The 23862-nt window shown below is 47.1% G+C and overlaps 1 protein-coding gene across 3 annotated transcripts in view; it reads right to left on the bottom strand.

Moving 5' to 3' along the window:
- Positions 1-18035, bottom strand: part of LCMT1 (leucine carboxyl methyltransferase 1) — a 70620-nt gene extending 52585 nt beyond the window's left edge. For 2 of the 3 annotated variants that reach the window (XR_004438823.1, XM_033217709.1), the window contains exon 1: positions 17204-18035. Coding sequence is in view for 2 of the 3 variants with exons in the window: in XM_033217709.1 (XP_033073600.1) it covers positions 17204-17316 (113 nt within the window). In the remaining variant the exon portion in view is untranslated. Of the gene's footprint in view, positions 1-16747; positions 16856-17203 lie in introns of those variants that run through there. The other variant, XM_033217710.1, reaches the window with a different exon arrangement.
- Positions 18036-23862: the final 5827 nt, after the last annotated feature.

The following is a 23862-nucleotide window of genomic DNA, read 5'->3' on the forward strand; positions in this document are numbered from 1 at the left end:
GTGAGATAGTAAGTATCTTCACTCTTTTAACCAATGTGAGTCAGGCTTCTGTTACTTGCAGCCCAAAGCATCCTAGTGATACCCTGAGTAATACCCCCATTTCTTCTTGCCTGCTAAGTAAGGTGAAATTTAGGGTATGGGTGTGTCATGTCTCTGAGCTTCTAGAAGCAGATCATATAGCTTTAAATCTACGACTAAGGTTTACCTCTGGCCTGACTACAGTAAGTATTGAATTCTGCACAATCTCCAACCTCTTTCATGCACAGGCATCCAAAAAGAAGCACATGTTCAGCTGCTCCATGCAGCAACTCACCACAGAAACGTGCAAAACATTCACTAATGGACACGACCTGTTATACAAGCCCAGACTGTCCAAGGAAAACAGCATACCCACACAGTTTTATAACAGCATACTTTAAAAATGTTTTCAAACAGTCATAACCCATTAATACAACAAAATCAATTTGTTTGTAAATCTGCATTTTTTTAAATGTCGAACAAAGTAAAATAAAAAATAGGATGCATTACATACAGTAAGGATTAAGACATTCATGACACTTACTCACGGCTTCAAGTGATTCTCCAACCTCCGCCTCCGAAGGTGCTGAGATTACAGGTGTGAGTCACCGTGCCCAGCCTACTTCTGTTTCAAGTGTGTGGTGAGGGTGTAAGTGCAATGAAAAACATATTTTCTCAGTGCGGTTGGCAGTTTGGGAAACGCTGATTTCAAAGAAATCATATAGTGTCATCTAGTGGTAAAAGCCACATCTGCAGTTGAAACAAGAATGATAGCCCAGCAACCCACAGATGAGAATACCCATCCCACAGTTTTAAGGATTGGAAGGGACCTTAGAAATGATCTCATCAACCCTAATATCCAGTGCAAGAACCAATGCAACAACAAGTCACTGCCTGACTACTTCCCCAAGGAAGGCACCCACCCCACTGCTAAGCAGCTCTGTTGAAAAGCTGATCAATTTGCCTCCCTCTGGAAGCCGTAGCTTGTTGGACTCTTGGACAATAAAGAGCAGGTTCTATCCTCTCACCACTGGATTCTTCACACTATTCAATACTGAAGTTTAGTCAAGGAACATGTGGGTGTCTGCCAAGTGCTAGGCACTGCGGGTACAGCGGTAAACAAGGAGAGAAAGGAGAGAGAAAGATAATTACAAGATGATGAGGAATGAAGGCTGTGACTCATAGAGAGGATGAAGGCGACAGGGGAAGGCCTCTCTCAGAAGGGGATGGCCGTGGCGAGCCCTAGAGAATGGAAAAGTCAGGTGTTCAAAAGGCATTCCAGACAGGAGAAAGGGCAGGCAGAAAGGCTCGGGGAACACACCTGAGCCTCCAGTACAGAGAGGAGGCAGGGAGGCTGGAGGACAGCAAGACACTGGAGAGGAGGCCAGAGGGAGAAACAGGCTCAGGATGCAGGGCCTGGCGGGCATCTGGGACTGACCTCAAGAGCACCCTGTCCGTGGTCACAGTGGTGCACAGTGCTAGAGAGTGGTGAGATGCATGGGTCCATAATGCAAACACACGCAGCCAGCAACTCCCACCGGCTCCTACTTCCTAGTGCCACTAACACTTTCCTCCTCCCACTCTGCAAACCCAGGTGACTGCAATGGGTTTCCATGCACCCTAGGAAGAAGGATCTCACTGTCCAGCCTATCAGAGTGGCCAAGATGAAAAGATTTGCCACTCAGTGTCGGGCAGTAAGGAGGAGAGTGCTGTCGGGGGCTGCTGATGGGAGTTCTCAAGGGAGACAAGCAGCAAGTTTCAGGATTTACAGGACATCAGCTGGAGAGTAAGTGAATCAACTGCTGAACAAACTGACAACAAAATTATTATTATTATTTTTTTTTTTTTTTTTTTTTTTTTTTTTTTTTTGAGACGGAGTCTCGCTCTGTCGCCCAGGCTGGAGTGCAGTGGCGCGATCTCGGCTCACTGCAAGCTCCGCCTCCCGGGTTTACGCCATTCTCCTGCCTCAGCCTCCCGAGTAGCTGGGACTACAGGCGCCCGCCATCTCGCCCGGCTAGTTTTTTGTATTTTTTTTTTAGTTGAGACGGGGTTTCACTGTGTAGACCAGGATGGTCTCGATCTCCTGACCTCGTGATCCACCCGTCTCGGCCTCCCAAAGTGCTGGGATTACAGGCTTGAGCCACCGCGCCCGGCCGACAACAAAATTATTATTATTTTTTTTTTTTTTGAGACAGAGGTTTGCTCTTGTGGCCCAGGCTGGAGTACAATGGCGTGATGTCGGCTCACTGCAACCTCCGCCTTCCAGTTTCAAGCGATTCTTCTGCCTCAGCCTTCCAAGTAGCTGGGATTACAGATGCCTGCCACAACGCCTGGCTAATCTTTGTATTTTTAGTAGAGATGGGGTTTCACCACCTTGGGCAGGCTGGTCTCGAACTCCTGATATCGTGATCCACCCACCTTAGCCTCCCAAAGTGCTGGGATTACAGGCGTGAGCCACCACGCCCAGTCCAACAAAACTATTATTTAATCGAACTTGGCTTTGGAGAGGGATAAGGAAGAGGGCACTCAAGCTGCCAGAACCTCAAACTAGCACAATCATACTGCAAGGCACTGTGATGACAAGTATAAAAGGCCTGAAACACATGCATACACAATGACCACACAATCCCATTTCTAGGACTTAATCCTAAGAAAATCACCAAGAATGGGCACAAAGATTTCTCTGCAGGAACACTGAACACGGAGTGACAGCATCAGGTGAACAAACCCGGTTACAAAACTGTATGTATAGGATGTTCCCAATTTTGTTAGAGAATACATACACATGCAAGGCTGCCCACAGCAGACACCAAAGTGCTAATACACTGTTATCTCTGCACCCTGCATGACACTGTGCATCCAGTTCTGCCTGTCCATTTCCATTACATGTCTCTGCTCCCAAAACTCAGAGAATATCACTTCTATTTGTATATCCTGATTTCACATTTAAAGCCAGACTCAAAGAATCAAACATCTCAGATTTGGAAAGACCTCAAAGATTTTCCCAGTTTTCTTTCAATCCACAAATGCTTTCGGTTTCCATGACATTCACATGCCACCTGTTCAATTTAGTGTGTCTTTAAATCACTCACTTTTTAAAAATACCGAGGTCTGAGGTGCTGCCTAATATTTTCTGCTAACACAACACTGTAATAATTAGCTAACTACAAAAACGATAAACATCTGTGTAACACCTAAAATCATCTCTTTCCTCCCACGGGAAAGGCAGATCTGGTCCAACCACCTAATGCTTCATTCAAGAAGCATTTACTGACTGAGTCCTATCTCCATGAACGTCAAACTGGAACAACAGGGCCTTCTTCTGAAAGGTGTGAAATCCCCTCCAACAGCCGTTTTCTCATCTGAGGCGTCAAAGAATAAAAAGGGGCCTCCCTGCTCACCTGGCCTATAAGGATCAAGCCTGGAGTCTCACTTACCTCTTTCATCAACAGTCACCAAGTGCTTACTATGTGCCAGGCATTATTCCAAATGCTTGACAAAATATGAATACACACAAACAAGAACCCTCATAAGACCCTACAAGGCAGGCTTGGCTTTACAGATTGAAGTTAAGTCAGTTATATAAGCTGTGGAACTTAATTCTATTAACATAGAGAACTGAAAGTTTAATGTAGGTGTTCAAACTTTCTCCCCTGGATTTAAATCTGCCCCCCATACACACTTGTTTTTTCCCCTCATAACACTTGAGTTGCTTAAATGATGTGTGTTTGTACGCATACACACATAAGTCATGTGTTGCTTTAAGATAAGGATACATTCTGAAAAAACATGCTGTTAGGTAACTGTTGTGTAAATATCACAGAGTGCACTTACACAAAGCTAGATGGTACAGCCCACTACACACCCAAACTACAAGGTATAGCTAGTCCTCCTAGGCTACAAACCTCTATAGCACACTGTACTGAATAATGCATACAACCATAACACAATGATAAGTATCTAAACATAGCTAACTTAGAAAAGGTACCATATCTACGGATCACTTGAGGTCAGGAGTTCAAGACCAGCCTGGCCAACATGGTGAAACCCCGACTCTATTAAAAATACAAAAATTAGCTGGGTGTGGTGGCAGGCGCTTGTAATCCCAGCTACTCAGGAGGCTGAGGCATGAGAATCCCCTGAAACCAGGAGGCAGAGGTTGCAGTGAGCCAAGATTATGCCACTGCACTCCATCCTGGTGATAGGACCAAAACTGTCTCAAAAAAAAAAGTACCATATCACAACATAAACACAGAAAAGGTACAGTAAAAATACAGGATAAAACATAAAAAATGGGCCAGGCATGGTGGCTCATGCCTGTAATCCCAGCACTTTGGGAGACCGAGACGGACGGATCACCTGAGGTCAGGAATTTGAGACCAGCCTAACCAACATGATGAAACCTTGTCTCTATTAAAAATACAAAGTTTACAAAAATTACAGGGCATAGTGGCATGCACCTGTAATCCCAACTACTCGGGAGGCTAAGACAAGGATAATCACTTGAACCTGGGAAGCAGAGGTTGCAGTGAGCTGAGATTGCACCATTGCACTCCAGCCTGGGAAACGAGAGTGAAACTCTGTCTCAAAAAAAAAAAAAAGAAGAAGAAGAAGAAAAAGATAAAAAATGGTACCCCTATACAAGGCACTTGCCATGAATGGAGCTTGCAAGGCTGGAAGTTGCTGTGGATGAGTGAGTGAGTGACTGGTGATTGAACGTGAAGGCCTAGGATGTTGCTTTACACTATTATAAGCTTTCAAAACAATGTACACTCAGGTTACACTAAACTTTTACAATTTTTCTTTCTCTAATAAGTTCATCTTGGCTTACTGTAATTTACTTAAATTTAAAGTTTTTCAACTTTTTACTCTTTTATAATAACAGGTCTACTGTGTAGAGTTTCCGGAAAAGATACTGCTTTGCTGATGAAAGGAAATGGGCTCTTGAGAAACAGATGTCCTTTCCTAGGATTCTTTCTTTTTCTTCTTCCCTCCTGGAACAAAGCTGCTCAAATGGACTAAGAATACTCAGCAATTCCCTGGTAAAAACCTATCCTTACACCTGCAAAACAAGCTGTGGGAATTGCATCTGACTCAATTTGCAACTAAAAGCCTTTGGAAGTCAACATTTTGAGCTATCAGATTGAAAGAAAGCAATTTAGGCCAGTCATTGTGGCTCACTCTTGTAATCCTAGCATTTTGGGAGGCCGAGGTGGGCAGATCACCTGAGGTCAGAAGTTCGAGACCAGCCTGGCCAAAATGGTGAAATCCTGCCTCTATAAAAATACAGAAACTTAGCCGCGCATGGTGGCTCATGCCTGTAATCCCAGCTACTCAGGAGGCTGAGGCAGGAGAATCACTTGAACCCAGGAGGCTGGTTGTGGTGAGCTGAGACCGCACCACTGCACTCCAGCCTGGGTGACACAGCAAGACTCTGTCTCAAAAAAAAAAAAAAGAAAGAAAGCAATTTAACAGGAAGTCAAGGATGAAACACACACTGCAATGTTAAAGTGTAAGCAAGAATTTAGTGTATAAGGCTGGGTGCAGTGGTTCACGCCTGTAATCCCAACACTTTGGGAGGCTGAGGCGGGTGAATCACCCAAGGTCAGGAGATCAAGACCAGCCTGGCCGACATGGCGAAACCCCATCTCTACTAAAAATACAAAAAATTAGCTGGGCATGGTGGTGCATGTCTGTAATCACAGCTTCTCAAGAGGCTGAGGCAGGATAATCACTTGAACCTGGGAGGCGGAGGTTGCAGTAAGCCAACAATGCACCATTGCACTCCAGCCTGAGCAAAGAGCGAGAATCCGTCGCGAAAAAAAAAAAAAAAAACAATTTATATATAATACAAGTGTCTCAAATCAATGGGGAAATACAGACCATTCAGTAGTTGGTATGGGGACAAATGGCTAATGATGTAGAATAAAATTAATACTACAACCTTACAACACATTCAAAAAGACAGATGAACAATCCAACCATAAAACCAAAGCCAGAAAAATGATAAAAGAAAAGTTACAATAATTGGAAATAGCCTAAGCATGGCCCAAAACTCACCACCTATAAAGGTAAAGATTGTCAGATTTTGTATCATAAAGATTTAGAACTTCTGAAGCTGGACACAGAGGCAAGCGCCTATATCCCTGCTACATAGGAGACTGAGGCAGGAAGATCACTTGAGCCCAGGAATTTGAGACCAGCCTGGGCAACATAGCAAGATCCTGTCTCAAAATAAAGAAAAAAAGATTTACAATTTCTGAATTATGAAATGTACTGTACGAGTTGAACCAAGAGACAAGCATCAGCTTGACAGAAAATACTGCTACCAAAGCAAAGGCAAAGGATAACTATGCCTGAAATAAAAAGTTCTTACAAATCACTAAGAAAAACACAACCAAACAAGACACAACAAACAGTCCAACAGGAAATAACATGAACTGGAAGCAGTGGCTCGCACCTGTAATCCCAACACTTTGGGAGGTCAAGGAGGGCAGATCATTTGAGCCCAGGAGTTCAAGAGCAGCCTGGGCAACAAAGTGAGACTCCATCTCTATTGGGAAAAAAAAAAAAAAAAAACACATAGCCGGGCATGGTAGTGCATGCCTGTGATCCCAGCTACTTGGGAGGGTGAGGTGGGGGGATCACTTAAGCCACCAGGGAGGTCAAGGCTGCAGTGACCCAAGATTGTGCCACTGCTCTCCAGCCTGGGCGACAGAGTGAGACTGTCTCAAACAATAATAATAATCAGGAGAGAGGGTTCACATAAGAAATATCAATGACAGTGAACAGATTTTAAAAGCTCAGCCTCATGAGTGATTATAGGATAGAAATTAAAGAGACAGCCTATTTTCTACCCAGCAGCTGGTAAACAATGAAAGAGACTGAGACTATTCAATAATTAGCATCGCATTCACCATGGGTAGGTACAACTGATATAACATCTTTCAACAAGCATTTTGCAAAAACTTCTCCCTGGAAATCTATTTCACAAGAAAATTCACACACACGTGTAAAAATGCTAATCACAACACTATTTTCAGAGCAAAACCAGAGCCACCTAAATGATGAACAACAGAAGAGTGGCCAACGTACGAAACTGCAGAACACTGTGCAGCCATTAAAAACAATGAGACAGATCTCTGTGAAATGACATGGACAATATGCTCCTATTAGGCCACTGATATGGTTTGGCTGTGTCCTCACCCAAAATCTCACCTTGAATTGTAATCCCCATAATCCCTACATGTCAAGGGCAGGACCAAGTGGAGATAATTGGATCATGGGGGCTGCTTCTCCTATGCTGTTCTCATGATCGTGAGTTTCACAAGATCTGATGGTTTTACAAGCGACTGGCATTTCCCCTGCTTGCGCTCACTCTGTCCTGTCACCCTCTGAAGAAGGTACCTGCTTCTCCTTTGCCTTCTGCCGTGACTGTAAGTCTCCTGAGGCCTCCCCAGCAATGGGAACTCTGAGTCAATTAAACCTCTTTCCTTTATAAATTACCCAGTCTCAGGTATTTCTTCTTAGCAGTATGAGAACAAACTAATACAGTCATTAAGGGAAGAAAAAAAGAACTCACTTCTGTCATTAAAAAAATCTTTTAAGAGAAAAAATAATTTGAAATTTTATATATATATATATATATATATATATATATATATTTTTTTTTTTTTTTTTTTTGAGATGGAGTCTTTTTTTTTTTTTTTTTTGAGACGGAGTCTGGCTCTGTCGCCCGGGCTGGAGTGCAGTGGCCGGATCTCAGCTCACTGCAAGCTCCGCCTCCCGGGTTCCCGCCATTCTCCTGCCTCAGCCTCCCGAGTAGCTGGGACCACAGGCGCCTGCCACCTCGCCCGGCTAGTTTTTTGTATTTTTTTAGTAGAGACGGGGTTTCACCGTGTTAGCCAGGATGGTCTCGATCTCCTGACCTCGTGATCCACCCGTCTCGGCCTCCCAAAGTGCTGGGATTACAGGCTTGAGCCACCGAGCCCGGCCGAGATGGAGTCTTACTCTGTCACCAGGTTGGAGTGCAGTGGTGTGATCTTGGCTCACTGCAACCTCCGATTCCTGGGTTCAAGCAATTCTGACTCAGCCTCCCAAGTAGCTGGGATTACAGGCTCCCACCACCACCCCCAGCTAATTTCTATACTTTTAGTAGAGACGGTGTTTCACCATGTTGGCCGGGATGGTCTCAATCTCCTGACCTCGTGATCCGCCTGCCTCGGCCTTCCAAAGTGCTGGAATTACAGGTGTGAGCCACGGCACCTGGCCAAAATTTATATTCTTGATGTAAAAGTCATCAACTTCGGCAAACACATCCCAAAATTTAATCTGCTCCTTAAAAAAATGAAAACAAGGCCAAGGGTGTTGGCTCATGCCTATAATCCTAGCACTTTGGGAGGCCAAGGTGGGAGGATTGCTTGAGGCCCAGGAGTTTGAGACCAGTCTAGGCAACAGGGCAAAACCCCGTCTCTACAAAAAAAAAAAAAATACAAAAATCAGCCAGCCCTGGTGATGCACTCCTACAGTCTGAGCTACTCGGGACACTGAGTTGAGAGGATCACCTGAGCCCGGGGAGGTCAAGGCTGCAGCAAGCTGTGAGTATACCACTGCACTCCAGCCTGGGCCACAGAGTAAGACCTCATCTCAAAAAAAAAAAAAAAAGAAAACAAGGCCAGGTGCAGTGTCTCATGCCTGTAATCCAAGCAATTTGGGAGGCCAAGGCAGGCGGATCACGTGATGTCAGGAGTTCAAGAACAGCCTGGCTACATGGTGAAACCCCCTTCTCTACTAAAATAGAAAAATTAGCTGGGTGTGGTGGCACATGCCTGTAATTCCAGCTTCTTGGGAGGCTGGGGCATGAGAATCACTTGAACCCAGGAAGCAGATGCTGCAGTGAGCTGAGATCACGCCACTGTACTCCAGCCTGGGTGACAGAGCGAGACTCTGCCTCAAAAAAAAAAAAAAAGATAAAAAAAGGAAAAAAAAAAGAAATCAAAAACCATAAAATTTCACTTTATTGATGGACAACTTTTTTTGTTTTTCTTTTTTTGAGACAGGGTCTCACTCTGTCGCCCAGGCTGGAGTGCACTGGCGCGATCTTGGCTCACTGCAACCTGTACCTCCTAGGTTCAAGCAATTCTCGTGCCTCAGCCTCCCAAGTAGCTGGGATTACAGGCGCCCGCCGCCACACCCAGCTAATTTTTTATATTTTTAGTAGAGACGGGATTTCACTGTGTTAGCCAGGATGATCTCCATCTCCCGACCTCATGATCTGCCTGCCCTGGCCTCCCAAAGTGCTGGGATTACAGGCGTGAGCCACTGCGCCTGGCCTGATAGACAAGTTTTACGGCTAATTTATGTTTAACAGAATGTTCTAGTTCTGAAGTGGCATGTCCTCTCTGGGGATGGAAAGCAGCACCTGCCTTGAAAATATTTCAGATCACAATCTCGACTTTACTCTCTGGGGCACAGCTAAGAAAATGCCATCAGGATGCCGGAAAGGCCCTGGGCTGAGCCGTGAGGAAAAACTTGGCTTTGTGGAGAGACCCTGTGACCTGCTAAAGGGGAGAACATTTTTCCATGCAGTTGAAAATGAGATTAAGTTCTGTAATTTTCACAATGAAAGTTCAGCCTTATAAGCCCTGGTCTGCTTTCTAGAACACACAGACCACTAAAAGTCAGTAAAACAGAAAACCAGAATGTTAAGACCTCATCGGGAAACACAATCTTGAACACGTGCGCTCAGTTCCTGTCACTGAGGCCAGATGACAAACACAGCTCATGTGGCGCAAAGGTAGGAATGATCTGTGCTCAGTTCGCATCTATTCCAGTGGCAGAACACTAGGCACTTTCTAAACTACTACTGGGCCGACGACCACCAAGAAGATGAACAGGGTGTTATGAGAACATTTAACAGAAGGTAGATCTTGTCTGCGGGTGTCAGACAGGCCTCTTGGAGTGAGCCACATTTGAGCTAAGCCAAAAACCTTGGAGTCATATTGGATCCCTCAGTCTCACCCCATACCCACTCTGCCAGAACATTCTATCAACTCCACCTTCAAAATGCGCCCAGAATCTGATACATTCTCAGCACCTCCATCACCACTATCCTGATCCAAGCACCAGCCTGTCTCACAGGGGCCACCCCCATAGCCAACTAACTGATCCTACCTCCGTCCTTGCCCCTGCAGTCTGCTCCTAACAGAGGCTGAAGCAATGCTGTTAAAACCAAGTCAGGCCACCTCGCTCTTCAGTTCCAAATGCTCCAACAGCTCCCATCCCACTGAGAGGAAAAGTCAGGTCCTTACGAGAGCCTCCCTTGCGTGACCTGCAGCATCTGCCCCCACCTCCTGTGCCCATGCTGTCCCAGATCCATCCTGCACTCTTCCCCATCCCCCATCCTGGTCTTGTTGCTCCTGGAACAGGTCAGGCTGGCTCCTGCCTCAGGGCATTTCTACTCTCCTGCTTCTCTCTGCTGGATACTGCTTCCCCAGACACCCACAGGGCTCACTCCCTGCCCCCTGCAAGCCTTTCCTCTGCACTGACCTCAGTGAGGCCTTCCCTGGCCACTCCATCTCAGATGACAACGCCTTCCAACACGCCCACTGCATCCCCCACCATCTTACATGCCACATATTGTGCTCATTTGTTTCCTGGCTATTCCCCACCCACCCCCACTCCAGGAACCAATGCTCCACAAGAGCTGCATCCTGTGTTTGGCTCACTTCTGCACTGGCAGGGTGGAGGACAGCACCTCCATAACCGGAGCAGGTGCTCAACAAAGAGTGTGGAGCGAATGCACTAACCTAGCAGATAATGTGGAACTAAACAGGCAAGGGAGAGTGGAGGAAGCGTTCCAGGCAGAGGGAATGGCATGCTCGAGGGCCCCGAGGATGGAAGAAACAGGGCACATTAGATGAACTGAAAGGATGGCGGTGATGGGGGAGGGAAGTGTGGTATGAAGTGAGGCTGGGGAAGTACACAGAGCAGGCCGGGCCCTGTAGCCCATGTAAGAAATGTTGGTCTTTTTCTAATGGCAACAGGAGGCCATTAAGCTAGGGAGTGACACGATCAAATGGGCCTTTTACAAACCTCTGGCTTCAGTGTGAGATATGGATTTGGGGGAGGTAAGAGTGATTGGGGGAGCCCATTTGGGAGACTAGTACCATAGTTTAGATCACAGACGACAGGAACAGAGGTTGAGGAAAGTTGATTCCTTTCCTTACTTAGCCAAATAATTCCCTCATCCCCTAAATACTTAGCAGATAAAAGTTAACAGGTCTGAGTGACTGCTTGCATAAGAGGGAAAGTAAAAGGGCAGTTCCAAGATGATGCCAAATTTTTTTTTTCTTTTCTCTTGAGATGGAGTCTCTCTCTGTTGCCCAGGCTGGAGTGCAGTAGCACGATCCCAGTACGCTGCAACCTCTACTTCCCTGGTTCAAGCGATTCTCCTGCCTCAGCCTCCCAATAGCTGGGATTACAGGCGCACACCACCATGCCCAGCTAATTTTTGTATTTTTAGTAGAGATGGAGTTTCACCATGTTGGCCAGGTTGGTCTCCAGCTCCTGACCTCAGGTAATCCACCCGTCTCAGCTCCAAAAGTGCTATGATTACAGGTGTAGGCCACCACACCTGGCCTTAACTTGTGAACTGAATAAACCATGGCATCATTCACTGAGTTGCAGGTTGGGAATGGCAGGAGCTGATATGAAGCAGTCTTGGAAATAGTGAACTGGAGATAATACTGAGACATCCAAGTGGAGATTTCCAGCTGGTGGCCTATCAGGTTAGAGTGAGCAGATCATGAAAAGGTACAGTATGTATGTCATACAACAAAGTGCAGATGTTTACCTTGCAGCTGATGGAGAATCAAAAGGTTTTTAGGTGAGTGACAGAGTAAGACTTGTGATCCTGACAATCACCCTGGCCAGCAGGTAAGAGCGCATTGCAACAGATCAGGTGAGTGAGGAGAGCCCAAGCAAGGGCTATGGTTGTGGAAAAGAGAGGAAGATGTCCCTTTTCTCACTGACCCCTCTCCCACATAGCTGCCTGAAATTTTTCTAAAATACAAACCAAGATCACATCAGTTCCCCACTCAAAATCCCTTAGGATAAAACCCATACTTGTTGGGACCTTCCGTGATTCACTGTCTGAACCAAGCTTTCTCAATTCTAACCTGCTACCCACTCCCTACTCTCTGTCAAGTTCACCTAATATACCACTCTACTCCAGTCTCCATGCCTTTGCTCCTGCTACTGTCTTCTGCCTGGCAAACCCCAGTTTCCAGTTTATCTCTGTTTTTTGAGACAGGATCTCATTTTGTCACCCAAGCCACAGTGCAGTGGCGCAATCTCAGCTCACTGCAGCCTCGACCTCCTAGGCTCAAGTGATCTCCCACACCAGCCCCAAAGCACAGGGGACTAATGGCATGCACCACGACACCGGTTAATTTTTTCTTTTTTTTTTTTTTTTTTTTTTTCTTTGTAGAGAGGAGGTTTCCCCGTGTTGCCCAGGCTGGTCTTGAACTCCTGAGCTCAAGTGATACGCCACCTTGGCTTCTCCAAGTGCTAAGATTACCAGTTTATCTCTTTAACACCTCCTCCACTGCAGAAAAGAGAAGAGTGGTACTGACCTCGAGGAACTGGCCTGGTGCTGCGGGCCAGGCCCTAATGTTGTTGGAAGCTGGCTGGCACCCACAGGAAGGCCATGTTGTTCTCCTGTTGGACATAAACAACCACGCAGACCACCCACACAAGGGCACTCTGCATCACTGATGACAGGAGACGAAACGAGACCTCATCATTTTGTCTAAGCAGAGAAAAATCAAGGTCACGGTGCCACCCACGGAATACCAGACATCTCTTTCTCCCAGCTGAGAGAAGTGACTGCGGCTTCTTTACATGTTACAGCTTTAGCCTTACTCCAGCCAAACCTCCTTCCAGAAAAGAGAGAGCTACTGGACAGAATTTTCCCACCTCCTTTCAGTACTCAATACAGAGAAAATCCGACCTTCCCCCAAATCGCCCAGCCAAAGCCCAGATCCTAAATGTCTAACACCCTCTTACTGATGGGACCCACAGTTCCTCACGGTGTGAGTTTTCCCTCCTTGCAATAAGTAATAACCCCAGCTTGCTTAACTATAGGTGTGTTTCTGGTGGTCTTTACTGGAGGAATTCACAACTGTAAAAGTAAAAAAGGATGATTAAGTTTCTTGGGGGAAGGCCGGGCGCGGTGGCTCATGCCTGTCATCGCAGCACTTCGGGAGGCTGAGGTAGGTGCATCACCTGAGGTTAGGAGTTCGAGACCAGCCTGACCAACATGGTGAAACCCCTTCTCTACTAAAAATACAAAAACTAGCTGGGTGTGGTAGGGGGCGCCTGTAGTCCCAGCTACTCGGGCGGCTGAGACAGGAGAATCGCTTGAACCCAGGAGGGAGAGGTTGCAGTGAGCCAAGACCACAGCCTGGGCAACAAAAGCCAAACTCCCTCTCAAAACAAACAAAAAAAGTGTCTTGGGGGAAGTTAAGGGAGTCTCATTCTGAGGGCTCCCATTTTCTATGTTGAGCAATAGCTGATATTATCTTGAGAATAAAAAAGGGGTGGGGTAAATCAGAAGTCTGAAGAAAGTGAAAAACATCTGAATTAAGTATCCGGAGAAAGGGAGAGTGAATTGATCTGAGAAATAAACTAGGATAGTCAGGTTCTGTTAAGGGGACAGTTGAGGTTGGCTGACATGATTGCAGCGGCACCAAGCCACCCGACTGTGTAATTTCTAGCACCTGTATTCAAGGCAAAAATGGATAGTTTGGTTAAACCAGCATTTTGGGTCTACTAAGATCAAAGGACAAGGAAGATAAATGCACTGTCAATAGAATTACTGAGGGATGAAGGATAAACTCTAAGTAATCAATTAAGAGGTAACAGCGGAGGGAACATCTAAAAGATAGAGAAAACCACTGAGGTGCTAAGAAGAAATGGGCACAGCATGGGAAATAGAAAATAACTGGTCAAGCGACTTGGAAAAAGGGGTCAGGGCTGGAGAGTGTTGCACTCTCATCTGTAAGGCAGTGCAGGATCAGGATAAAAACACAGGGTATCATGGTGGGAAAGGGTGACAGAATCAGATAGGAAGAGGTGATTACTACAAACCAGGTGTTCAAGAAATTGAGTGGCCCATGCACAGGCTCCATGTGGACGCTGAGGTCACCTAAGGTGAAGTCATGAACTGAGGTAGAAGACACTGTGGGCCAAGCACCCCAGTCTTCCATGAATGAGGTGAATGACCAGGAGAAGGTGAACAACAGCAACCAGGAGGGCTCCAGCTGGGCAGGAAGGATCTCCATGGAATGAGACGGGGGACACACACAGGAGGATACAAAGCTGAAACCCCTGATCCTGAGATACACAGGGGATGAGAAGAAGGAGGAGCCACAGGAGAGGGCTTCAAGATGGGATATCCCTGGGGAAGGGTCAGGGTGAAGGCAAAGGGAGGCAGGGAATGGCTAAGGAGAGGCTAACAAAACAGAAGCTGATGTTGATTATAGGGTGGTAACTGCAGAGGACACAGTGAGGGGTTGGTGGGATGGTTGGGTCATAGGTAAACAAAAGAGGGGAGAACAGACTCAGTGGCATAGCATGATGGACATCATAAGGAGAGCAGACAAGGGAAGGGAAGGAGAGTGGGCTACCATGAAAAGAGCTCAATTGATACCTATTGAGTCAAATGGAATTAGTGTAAACCTAATATATCCAACCAGAAAATTTCTGATACCACAAGTCCAGGATCATGATGATGATAATGGTTTCACGACAATGAGGGGTGGTGAGGACAGTAACTACCAATTCTGAACACCTCCAGTATGCCAAGCACTGCTGGAAACACTCCCCATTTCACCTGCACAGCAATCCTCTGAGACAGACAACATCCTCCTTATCCCCAGAAGGGCTCTGTACCAAAGGAGGAAGCAAACTAAACAGAAGTAAAAGATTTATAGGTGCCCCAGAAGGCTGACTGGCTCTTTATTTTATAGCTACAACTCACTCAGGGCAGCAGGAACCACCCTAACTCATAGCTACTGCAAATTCAGCAACTGTAAACAGTATTCAGCCTGGAGGGAAGTCAAAACTAACGACAATAATTTACTGAGGGCTTCCCTTTGTGTCAGATCCTCTGCGTCGATAATCTCATTTAATCCTGACACCCATAAAGGTTACCTTTATTATCACTGTTTTAAAAATGAAAAGACTAGGCTGGGCGGGGTGGCTCATGCCTGTAATCCCAGCACTTTGGGAGGCCAAGGCGAGCGGATCACTTGAGGTCAGGAGTTCGAGACCAGCCTGGCCAACGTGGTGAAGCTCTGTCTCCACTAAAAATGCAAAAATTACCCGGGCATGGTGGCATGTGCCTGTGATCCCAGCTACTTGGGAGGCTGAGGCAGGAGAATCACTTGAACGCGGCAGGTGGAAGTTACAGTGAGCCAAGACAGCTGTGGCCAATAGCAACTGAAAACCACAGAAGAAAAAAGGCTGAGTATAATCCACTCAAATTCACAAATTTCAAAAGGGACTGCCTCTAAGACTTTAATACTTGTGTATTTATTGATTTAATCAATCACCACTTACACAGACTACATGCCAGACACTGCTCCAATTGCTCTAATATTAAATATCATTTTTGTCCACACCCACCTATGATGCATTATTATAGTCCCCATTTTACAGATCAGGAAACTGAGCCACAGAAAGGTTTAGTAATTTCCCCGACTTTATACTGCCAGTAAGTGGCAAAGCTCAGTTTGTGACAGAGTCTAGCTCCAGAATCCATGCTCTGACAGTTTAGTCCCCAAGAACCTATAAAAAGTGCACAGTTTAAACCAACACACTGGTTTTCCCCACTCTACAATCACTATGTGGCCTCAGCCTCCTTCTCCCACCTTAAAAGCATTCTTTGAGCTCCTCTAACAGTTCACACTCCTCTGAACACTCTCTTACAACTTTCCTATTTTTCAAGCCTTTTCTTCTCACTTTTTTCTTTTTTTTTTTTTTGAGACGTAGTCTCGCACTCTCACCCGGGTTGGAGGGCAATGGCGTGATCTTGGCTTACTGCAACCTCTACCTCCCGGTTTTAAACGATTTTCCTGCCTCAGCCTCCCGAGTAGCTGGGATTACAGGTGCCCGCCACCATGCCCAGCTAATGTTTGTATTTTTAGTAGAGACGGGTTTTCACCATGTTGGCCAGGCTGGTCTCGAACTCCTGACCTCACGATCTGCCCACCTCGGCCTCCCCAAGTGCTGGGATTACAGGCATGAACCACCGTGCCCGAACTCTTCTCACCTTAAACATCATTAACAAAATTACAAACTCTAATGGCACTGCTGTATTTGTCAGCACTCAACACAAAAAAACATAATTATGTATTTCACAAGTAATTATTGGCTTCCTGTCTCTCTTTTCCAACTAAGCTGTGAGTTCCAGTATGTCTGATACCATGTCTGTCTTGTTCTTGATGTATTTCCACCACTGAATTTCTACTAAGCAGCCCAAAGTAAGGGCCTGGCACAAAGGTCTCAAAAATTTTTGTTGAATGAAAGAATAAATGGTGGACACTCAAGTCTCATGTTTTCTCTTTATCTGACATGTACGTCTGCTGGCTACGCCCCCATCCCCACCACCACACCCTTAATAGTGGAGACTTAGTGTGCTACTGGCTCTGCAAGGAGATATTACCTGGCTCTGGGCGGGTTATTTCCCCTCGTCGTCATGAGTTTCAGGTGCACAACAGGAATCATGCCAATCCCCTAAAGAATGCAATCTACAAAAGAGAGAGAACCTACACCTCTCATCCTCGTAACCCACCAAGGCTGGAGCTAGTATGTGCTTCATGTTGTCTTTCCAGCAGAGTTTAGCTCCAAGAAGCCCAAGGCCTCGTCTGCCTAGTTCAGGGGCCTGCTCCCATCGACGGTACCCAGGCTTGCCCTCTGCCTGGCTCACAGCAAAAGCTCAGAAACGATTCGTTAAATACATGAAGCCCTGCTCCCTGCACTTCACAGGTGGGAAACGAGGGTCGTGCGAGGCGGGGGCTGCATCCCTGCCAGCCTCTAGAGTATTCTTCAGACGCAGGCCCGCCTCCCACCTAGGCCCGCGCCCCAGATGCCGGCCCCGAACCCCGCGCCCGACAGGCACCTCTTGCACAGGGAAGCATCTTCGCAGGTGCCGCGCACACCCTCGTCGTCCGCGTCGCAGCTCGAGGCGGAAGAGCAGGAGGTGATAGAGGACTCCCTCTGCCTAGTGGCCATGGGCGTGGAGATTCCGGGGAGCTGTGTCCGCCAGGGACATGGAAGCGGGGTCGACCGGCGGTGGGGGACGGCGCTAATCACAGGCAGAAAGCAAGAGAGGACTGTACGGCTCCACCTGGCTCAGCTGGCGCGGCTCGGTGACACCGCCCACGCCGGCTGCCCCAGCAACCTCTCCGGTTATTGGTTCCTCTTCCGAGCCGCTCATTGAACAATTATCCTGCCCCCTCAGCCTACGAAGTTGCTCATTGGATAATTATTTTGGCACCGCCTACATAACCCGGAAATTTGACGATAGGAAAAAGAAATTAAACAGAAGACTATCGCAATCCTTTCTGGGAAGTGTAGTCTTACGTGCCTGGAGAAGTCGTCCGGTTTCTGCTTGCTGGTCACGAAATTTTATAGCTATAATTAACTCAGGGCGGAACAGCTAGCAGAATCCTCAGCGTTCGGGCAAAGGGCAGAGAATCCAGCCAGAAGCAACAAGTATAAGTTGTTACGTTCAGTCCGGGCTCAGTGTCATTCAATTTTTACAAAATTTTGTTGTGTGCTGACTCTGCCAGCGACTGTGCTGAGGGCTTTGCACCCAAAATTGCCTTTGAAATGTAGTGAGGGGGGCGGGCGTGGTGGCTCACTCCTGTAATCCCAGCACCGTGGGAGGCCGAGGCGGACGGATCACCTGAGGTCAGGAGTTCGAGACCAGCCTGGCCAACATGGTGAAACATCGTCGTTACTAAAAGTACAAAAATTAGCCGGGCGTTAGCCGGGCGTGGTGGTGGCCGCCTTAGTCCTGGCTACTCAGGAGGCTGAGGCCGGAGAATCGCTTGAACCCGGGAGGCGGAGGTTGCAGTGATCCGAGATGGCGCCACGGCATTCCATCCTGAGCGACAGAGCAAGACTCCGTCTCAAAAGAAAAAGAAAGAAAGAAAAGAAATGTGAGGGAAGTCGTGTGTGGAAAAGTAATACAATAGGAAGCCATGTAGCAGTGATAATAAATGACCTAGAGCTACCAGGTAGCAGCATCAAGGGCTGAATCTCAGAAACACGATGTTCAGTGAAAGAAGGAAGTCTAACAACACTTTGTAAAATTCAAACCAAGTAAAACTAATGTTGTTTAGAGAAACATACACATACGGTAAAATACTGTACAGAAACGGGCAAGACGAGGAAAATTTTTAAAAAAAAAGAATCAGGATATTGGTGACCTTTAGGGAGCCGGGAGGGTAGCACACAAAAGGGAAGGGAGAGGCAGGGAAGGAGCACATAGACACATCCTGAGTTTCTCACGTGGGAGTGGGTTCACGTGTGTCTGTTTCATTATGATGCATATTCAAGATGTTCTGGATTTATTTTGTACTAAATCCAGTACAAAATATATGTATAAATTCAAGATGTACTGGGGAAGTCGCCTGGTTTCTTGCTGGTCATGAAATTTTATAGCTATAATTAATCCAGGGCAGAAGAGCTAGCAGAATCCTCAGTGTTCAGGTGATGGGCAGATAATCCAGCCAGAAGCAACACTTGTAAATTGTATATGTATAACGTATGTTTAATATACATTATAAATTGAAAATGTGTTTGTATATTCCATTTTGTTATCTGTCAGTTGTTGGAAGCAGGGAACAGACATACTTTAAGAACTTTGAATTGCACTCAGTTTTTTTAAAAGGAAAATAAACAACAGAAACCCAGAATACACACCTTGGGGTGAGGTCAAATATCAAATGCTAGCTCAGTATTCTAACGGAAGCACAATATTTCATTGATAGCCACAGTAGAAATGACAGAGGGGAATGGCTAAGGGTGGAGAGCTTTGCCAGGGGGAGTGCTAATGGGATGAAATACACCATTTTCTTGGAGTGGTCCTTTGCCAAAAGGTTAATACAAACTATTGCACAAGCATCGTCTCCCAGCTTAGCAGTGTCCACATTCCATGGGTGTTAGTGGATAGTAAGTGTTAACAGCAAGTACTATACGGTGTTAATCCCATAGTTCTGGACTGTGAGATTGAGGGTGACTGGAAGAAGGCAGAGGCAGATGGGTTATACACTTTTGTTGTTGGATGAGCCTTTGATTCAAAATAGCTGGTGATTCAGAGGAATTTGGTTATCTCAAAGTCTTCTTCCAGCTAACCTCCAGGGCTAGCTCATTCCATGTAAGTTCCTGGTTGAGGATCTGAAAGTTTATGACAGAGGGGAGTCCGGAGATTGCAAGCTTAGCCATCTCAGGCTAAATGATACCTTATTGCATGAGACAATGCTGGGGTAGTCTGAGCCATATCCCAGCCAGAGAAAGTTCACTGCCAACTAGACTGCATCTTTTGGCAAAGTCAAGAGAAGAGTCATGGAAGTGTAAAAGCTCTTTGGACATTAATATTGTGGGCCAAAAGTTAGGCATTCACCATGGAAATTCTCCCCAAAAGGCTACAATGGACAATTGTTACTTTGACTCTCCAGTATCTCTTTCTTCTATAAAAAAAAAAAATACCTAGAGTGGGCTGGGCACAGTGGCTCACGCCTGTAATCCCAGCACTTTGGGAGGCCAGGGTAGGTGGGTCACCTTAGATCAAGAGTTCGAGACCAGCCTGACCAACATGGTGAAACCCCATCTCTACTAAAAATGCAAAAGTTAGCCAGGCATCATGGCGCATGCCTGTAATCCCAGCTACTCGGGAGGTTGAGGCAGGAGAATCGCCTGAACCCTGAAGGCCGGGGTTGTGGTGAGATGAGATCACGCCATTGTACTCTAGCCTGGGCAATAAGAGCGAAACTGTCGCAGAAAAAAAAAAAAAAAGCTAGAGCTTCTTATGGAAAACTAAGCCTCTCCCCTTTCAGTCCACGTGAATCAAGACAGGCTCCTTGGCCAGGCGCGGTGGCTCACGCCTGTAATCCCAGCACTTTGGGAGGCTGAGGCAGGCGGATCACGAGGTCAGGAGTTCGAGACCAGCCTGGCCAACATGGTGAAACTCCATCTCTACTAAAAATACAAAAAATAGCCAGGCATGGTGGTGCACGCCTGTAGTCCCAGCTACTCGGGAGGCTGAGACAGACGAATCTCTTGAATCCAAGAGGCAGAGGTTGCAGTGAACTGAGATTGTGCACTGCATTCCAACCTGGGAGACAAGAGCGAAACTGTCTCGGACAAAAAAAAAAAAGCGACCATCCTTGCCTGATTCTAGGGGTGGAAACTTGCCAAGGTCTGGCCAACTAGCACCCAAAATCACCTTGCCATGATTCAGAGGGTGGTGAGGATTGGGGGAAGTGCTAACCAGGTTGTTCCAATCAGAATGAATCCCAGGAGTTGAATGGAAGTTGCTCAGTTTATTAGCAGAGCTCGCTTTTTTTGCCACACTTGAACTTGGGAGGTGCCATCAGGTGTGGCCTGTGTGTCTGCCACGTGGTCTCTGAGGCTCCCACCTGGGGCAGCAGCAACACAACATCCTAACCGGTGGGTGCTTGAGTTTCACTCATTTATGTTCAGGTTAGAACTTTTTGGTCACTGCATCTAGCCCTGTGACCATCACTAGCTGCTTGGGACAGCCATAGAGACACTATTAGAAAAGTGTGCCCCCAGCACAGTCCTGGGAACAATCCTTTGTGTTATATGTGGCAAGGAAGGAGACCATCATCCATCACCCCGGGAAGATTTAGGAATAGCTACCTGCCTGTGTCCTAACAGTAACTGTTCAAGCAAGGGTAGTGATGTTTCCTGTGGCACTGTTGCCCTGCTGCTGCTCTCTGTTCTCCTGACCCCTAAGAAATACACATCCCTGACAGTCAGTGGCCTAGTCACTGATGATGAAAAAAATAAAATGGACAGGGAATGCCATTTGTTGTTCAACTTCCCTCTGGATGAAAAACCCCAAACCGACAACCCTGGGCTTTGTTTCAGTGTTGCTTGCATTCGATCAAGGGGCTCAATAGCTCCAGTTGGACCCTAAACAAAATGAACTTACCTGGAGTGGACCCCAACACTGGGGAGATTACCTGGCATTCCCGTGGGGAGGAGGATGACCACCCACAGGGCAGGCTCCTGGTCTCCCTTTCCCGGTAACTTCCCTGAAGATTCACACCACAAGTGATCTGATGGAAACAAAAACCACGTGACTTGGACTTCGGAAGAGTGGAGGGAACCCTTAAAATACATGGGAATCCCACTAAATTTCAATGTGGTAAATATTTGACTATTATAGTTTTGGCTAATATGTTCTGCCTGTTTCAAGGGCCTCTCAGCCACCATCTGCCCGAGGGTGGGTGGATGGCGTCGCTGAACGTGAGGTGTCAAGGGCTGGGGCAAAGTCCCGCAGAGGACGCTTTGCTCTGCTCTCTGCTCCTCGCGATCTTCGCCAGATCGGGCTCGTCGGGGCTCGGCTCCGATCGGTCCAGCTCGGCTCGGCTCGGTTGGCCTCGGCCCCGAACGGTCGGCCCAGAGGGTGGGTGGACGGCGCGCCGGAAGTGACGCGAGAGAGCGAGGTCCACGGCTCGGGTAGCCGCAGCAGATGCAGTCGGTTGCCTTAGCTGTGAAGCCATGAAGGAGCTGTTTGGGTGTAGGCCTGCCTGCCAGGCAGAGCCCCGCGGGCTGCCGCCGCTGCTGTGAAGAAGCAGTTCAACCTCAATTAGCAGGTGGCCAACCTGACCATGGGCGGGTCGGCTCCGGCGACCCAGCCCGAGGCCAGCGGGACCCCAACTGTCGCTCAGTAGCCCCCTGGCCCCTGGCGACTAGCTGGGACGGACCGCTGCCTCCTCTGCAGCCACCCCTCGGGTGCCCCCTGCCCATTGTCCCTACCCCGGCGAGTATTGCCCTGCGAGGACTACACCCGATCCTTCTCTCTTCCGGAGGACACAGCCAGCCAGGGACCGCTGCCCTGTGCTGAAACTCCGATGACTTCTGTCCCTAACGCTGTGTCGAGCGCTGTGCTGTGAGGGGGCAGCATTGTCAGGCTTTTCGGGTTGACCCGCTTTTGGGAGTCCTGTAAGTGCATGGTAGCAAGAAATAAAGGGATACATGAAAGCCAGTCGGATTTGCTTAGTGAATTTCAGAACACCTACGAGGGAATTTGGAGGTGGTGCAGTCTCAAAAACCAGGATTCCTAGGAACTTAACTGCTGCTGCAAGTTCTTGACATTTAGAAATTCAGAATTGGGAGACCCCTTGTGCCAGTTTAAAAAGTCTTCTTCCTCTTGGATTTGGAGACAGCTACTTCTCCATGTTCCTTTGGTAGTGCTTGAATGCTTGGCAAGAAACATAGGCAAACAAAAATAATTTATATACGGAAGATGTGTGCTTACAGAGGGATAGCTAATGCACTGAACAAAACCTAGCTGTCATTAGATGGAGGGAGGTAGCAAAAGCTTCCCAGAGATGAAAAATCTGAGCAGAGACTCTGTCTTCCGTCTTTAAACACTGCTTTCAAATACTACTTGTATTTGATTAGGTCTCTTGGTCATAAAGAAAACCCAAAACTTCCTCAAGCAAAGATAGGAATTAGTTGTCTCCTAAGTAATCACAAGAGTCCAAGAGTAGTGTGGCTGCGGATTTGGCTACATCCAGGGGTTTCACTCTTTGGGCAGGTCCAAAGAGAGACAGTCCACTGGGAGACCCCAGTCTTCCAAGTCCCGGAGGGAAAAACAACTCTTCTCCCAGTCACTGTGACAGAGTCCCAGGATTGGCTCTGAATTATTCTGGGTCCCATACCCTTCCCCAGAAATGGACTTGAGTCAGCACCACTCAAGCCATATGAACTGAAGTGGAGGAGTACTGGTTCCCTAAGGTAAACTGGAGCACTGTCACTAGCAGGTGGGGAGAATGGATGGTAATCAGGCAAGCAATAAAGGTCACGATGTGCCTTTCGTAGTCCTGCTGAAAAAAGATAAGTTACTGTTTTGTTTTTTTTAAGATGGAGTCTCACTCTGTCGCCCAGGCTGCAGTGCAGTGGCATGATCTCAGCTCACTGCAGCCTCCACCTCCCGGGTTCAAGCAATTCTGCTGCATCAGCCTCCCAAGTAGCTGGGACTACAGGCCCGCACCACCACACCCGGCTAATTTTTGTATTTTTAGTAGAGTGGGGGTTTCACCATGTTGGCCAGGATGGTCTTGATCTCCTGACCTCATGATCTTCCTACCTTGGCCTCCCAAAGTGCTGGGATTACAGACATGAGCCACTGCGCCCAGCCTAAAAGATAAGTTACTGTTTCTTAAAAACCCTTAGTTGCAGATAATCCAGTGGATACAGTTGGTATTTTGGAAGAAGTGATAACCCAAATAGGGAGAAAGGAATACACTGGGATGAGGAGCTTGAAGGTATGAGGAGAAAGTGTCAAACAGAAGGAATTTGAGGAACGTAACTAGGAGAGCATAGTGCCTAGGCTCTGGTGGGGAATGTTTCATGCGGCCTTGATTTCCTCTGGAGCTCCGACTGCTTTTCCAGATAGTTGTTTTTAGAAAGCCAAGGATACAAACCCAAATTCCTAGAGGGCCAGGCTAGAAAAATCAGTGACTTGGGCCAGATGAGGGTCAGTGGGACCTGGAGGACCAGGACCTACCAAAGGGG

The sequence above is a fragment of the Trachypithecus francoisi genome, unplaced genomic scaffold (assembly GCF_009764315.1).
Source record: "Trachypithecus francoisi isolate TF-2019V2 unplaced genomic scaffold, Tfra_2.0 Lachesis_group10, whole genome shotgun sequence".
NCBI classification, from domain to species: Eukaryota; Metazoa; Chordata; class Mammalia; order Primates; family Cercopithecidae; genus Trachypithecus; species Trachypithecus francoisi.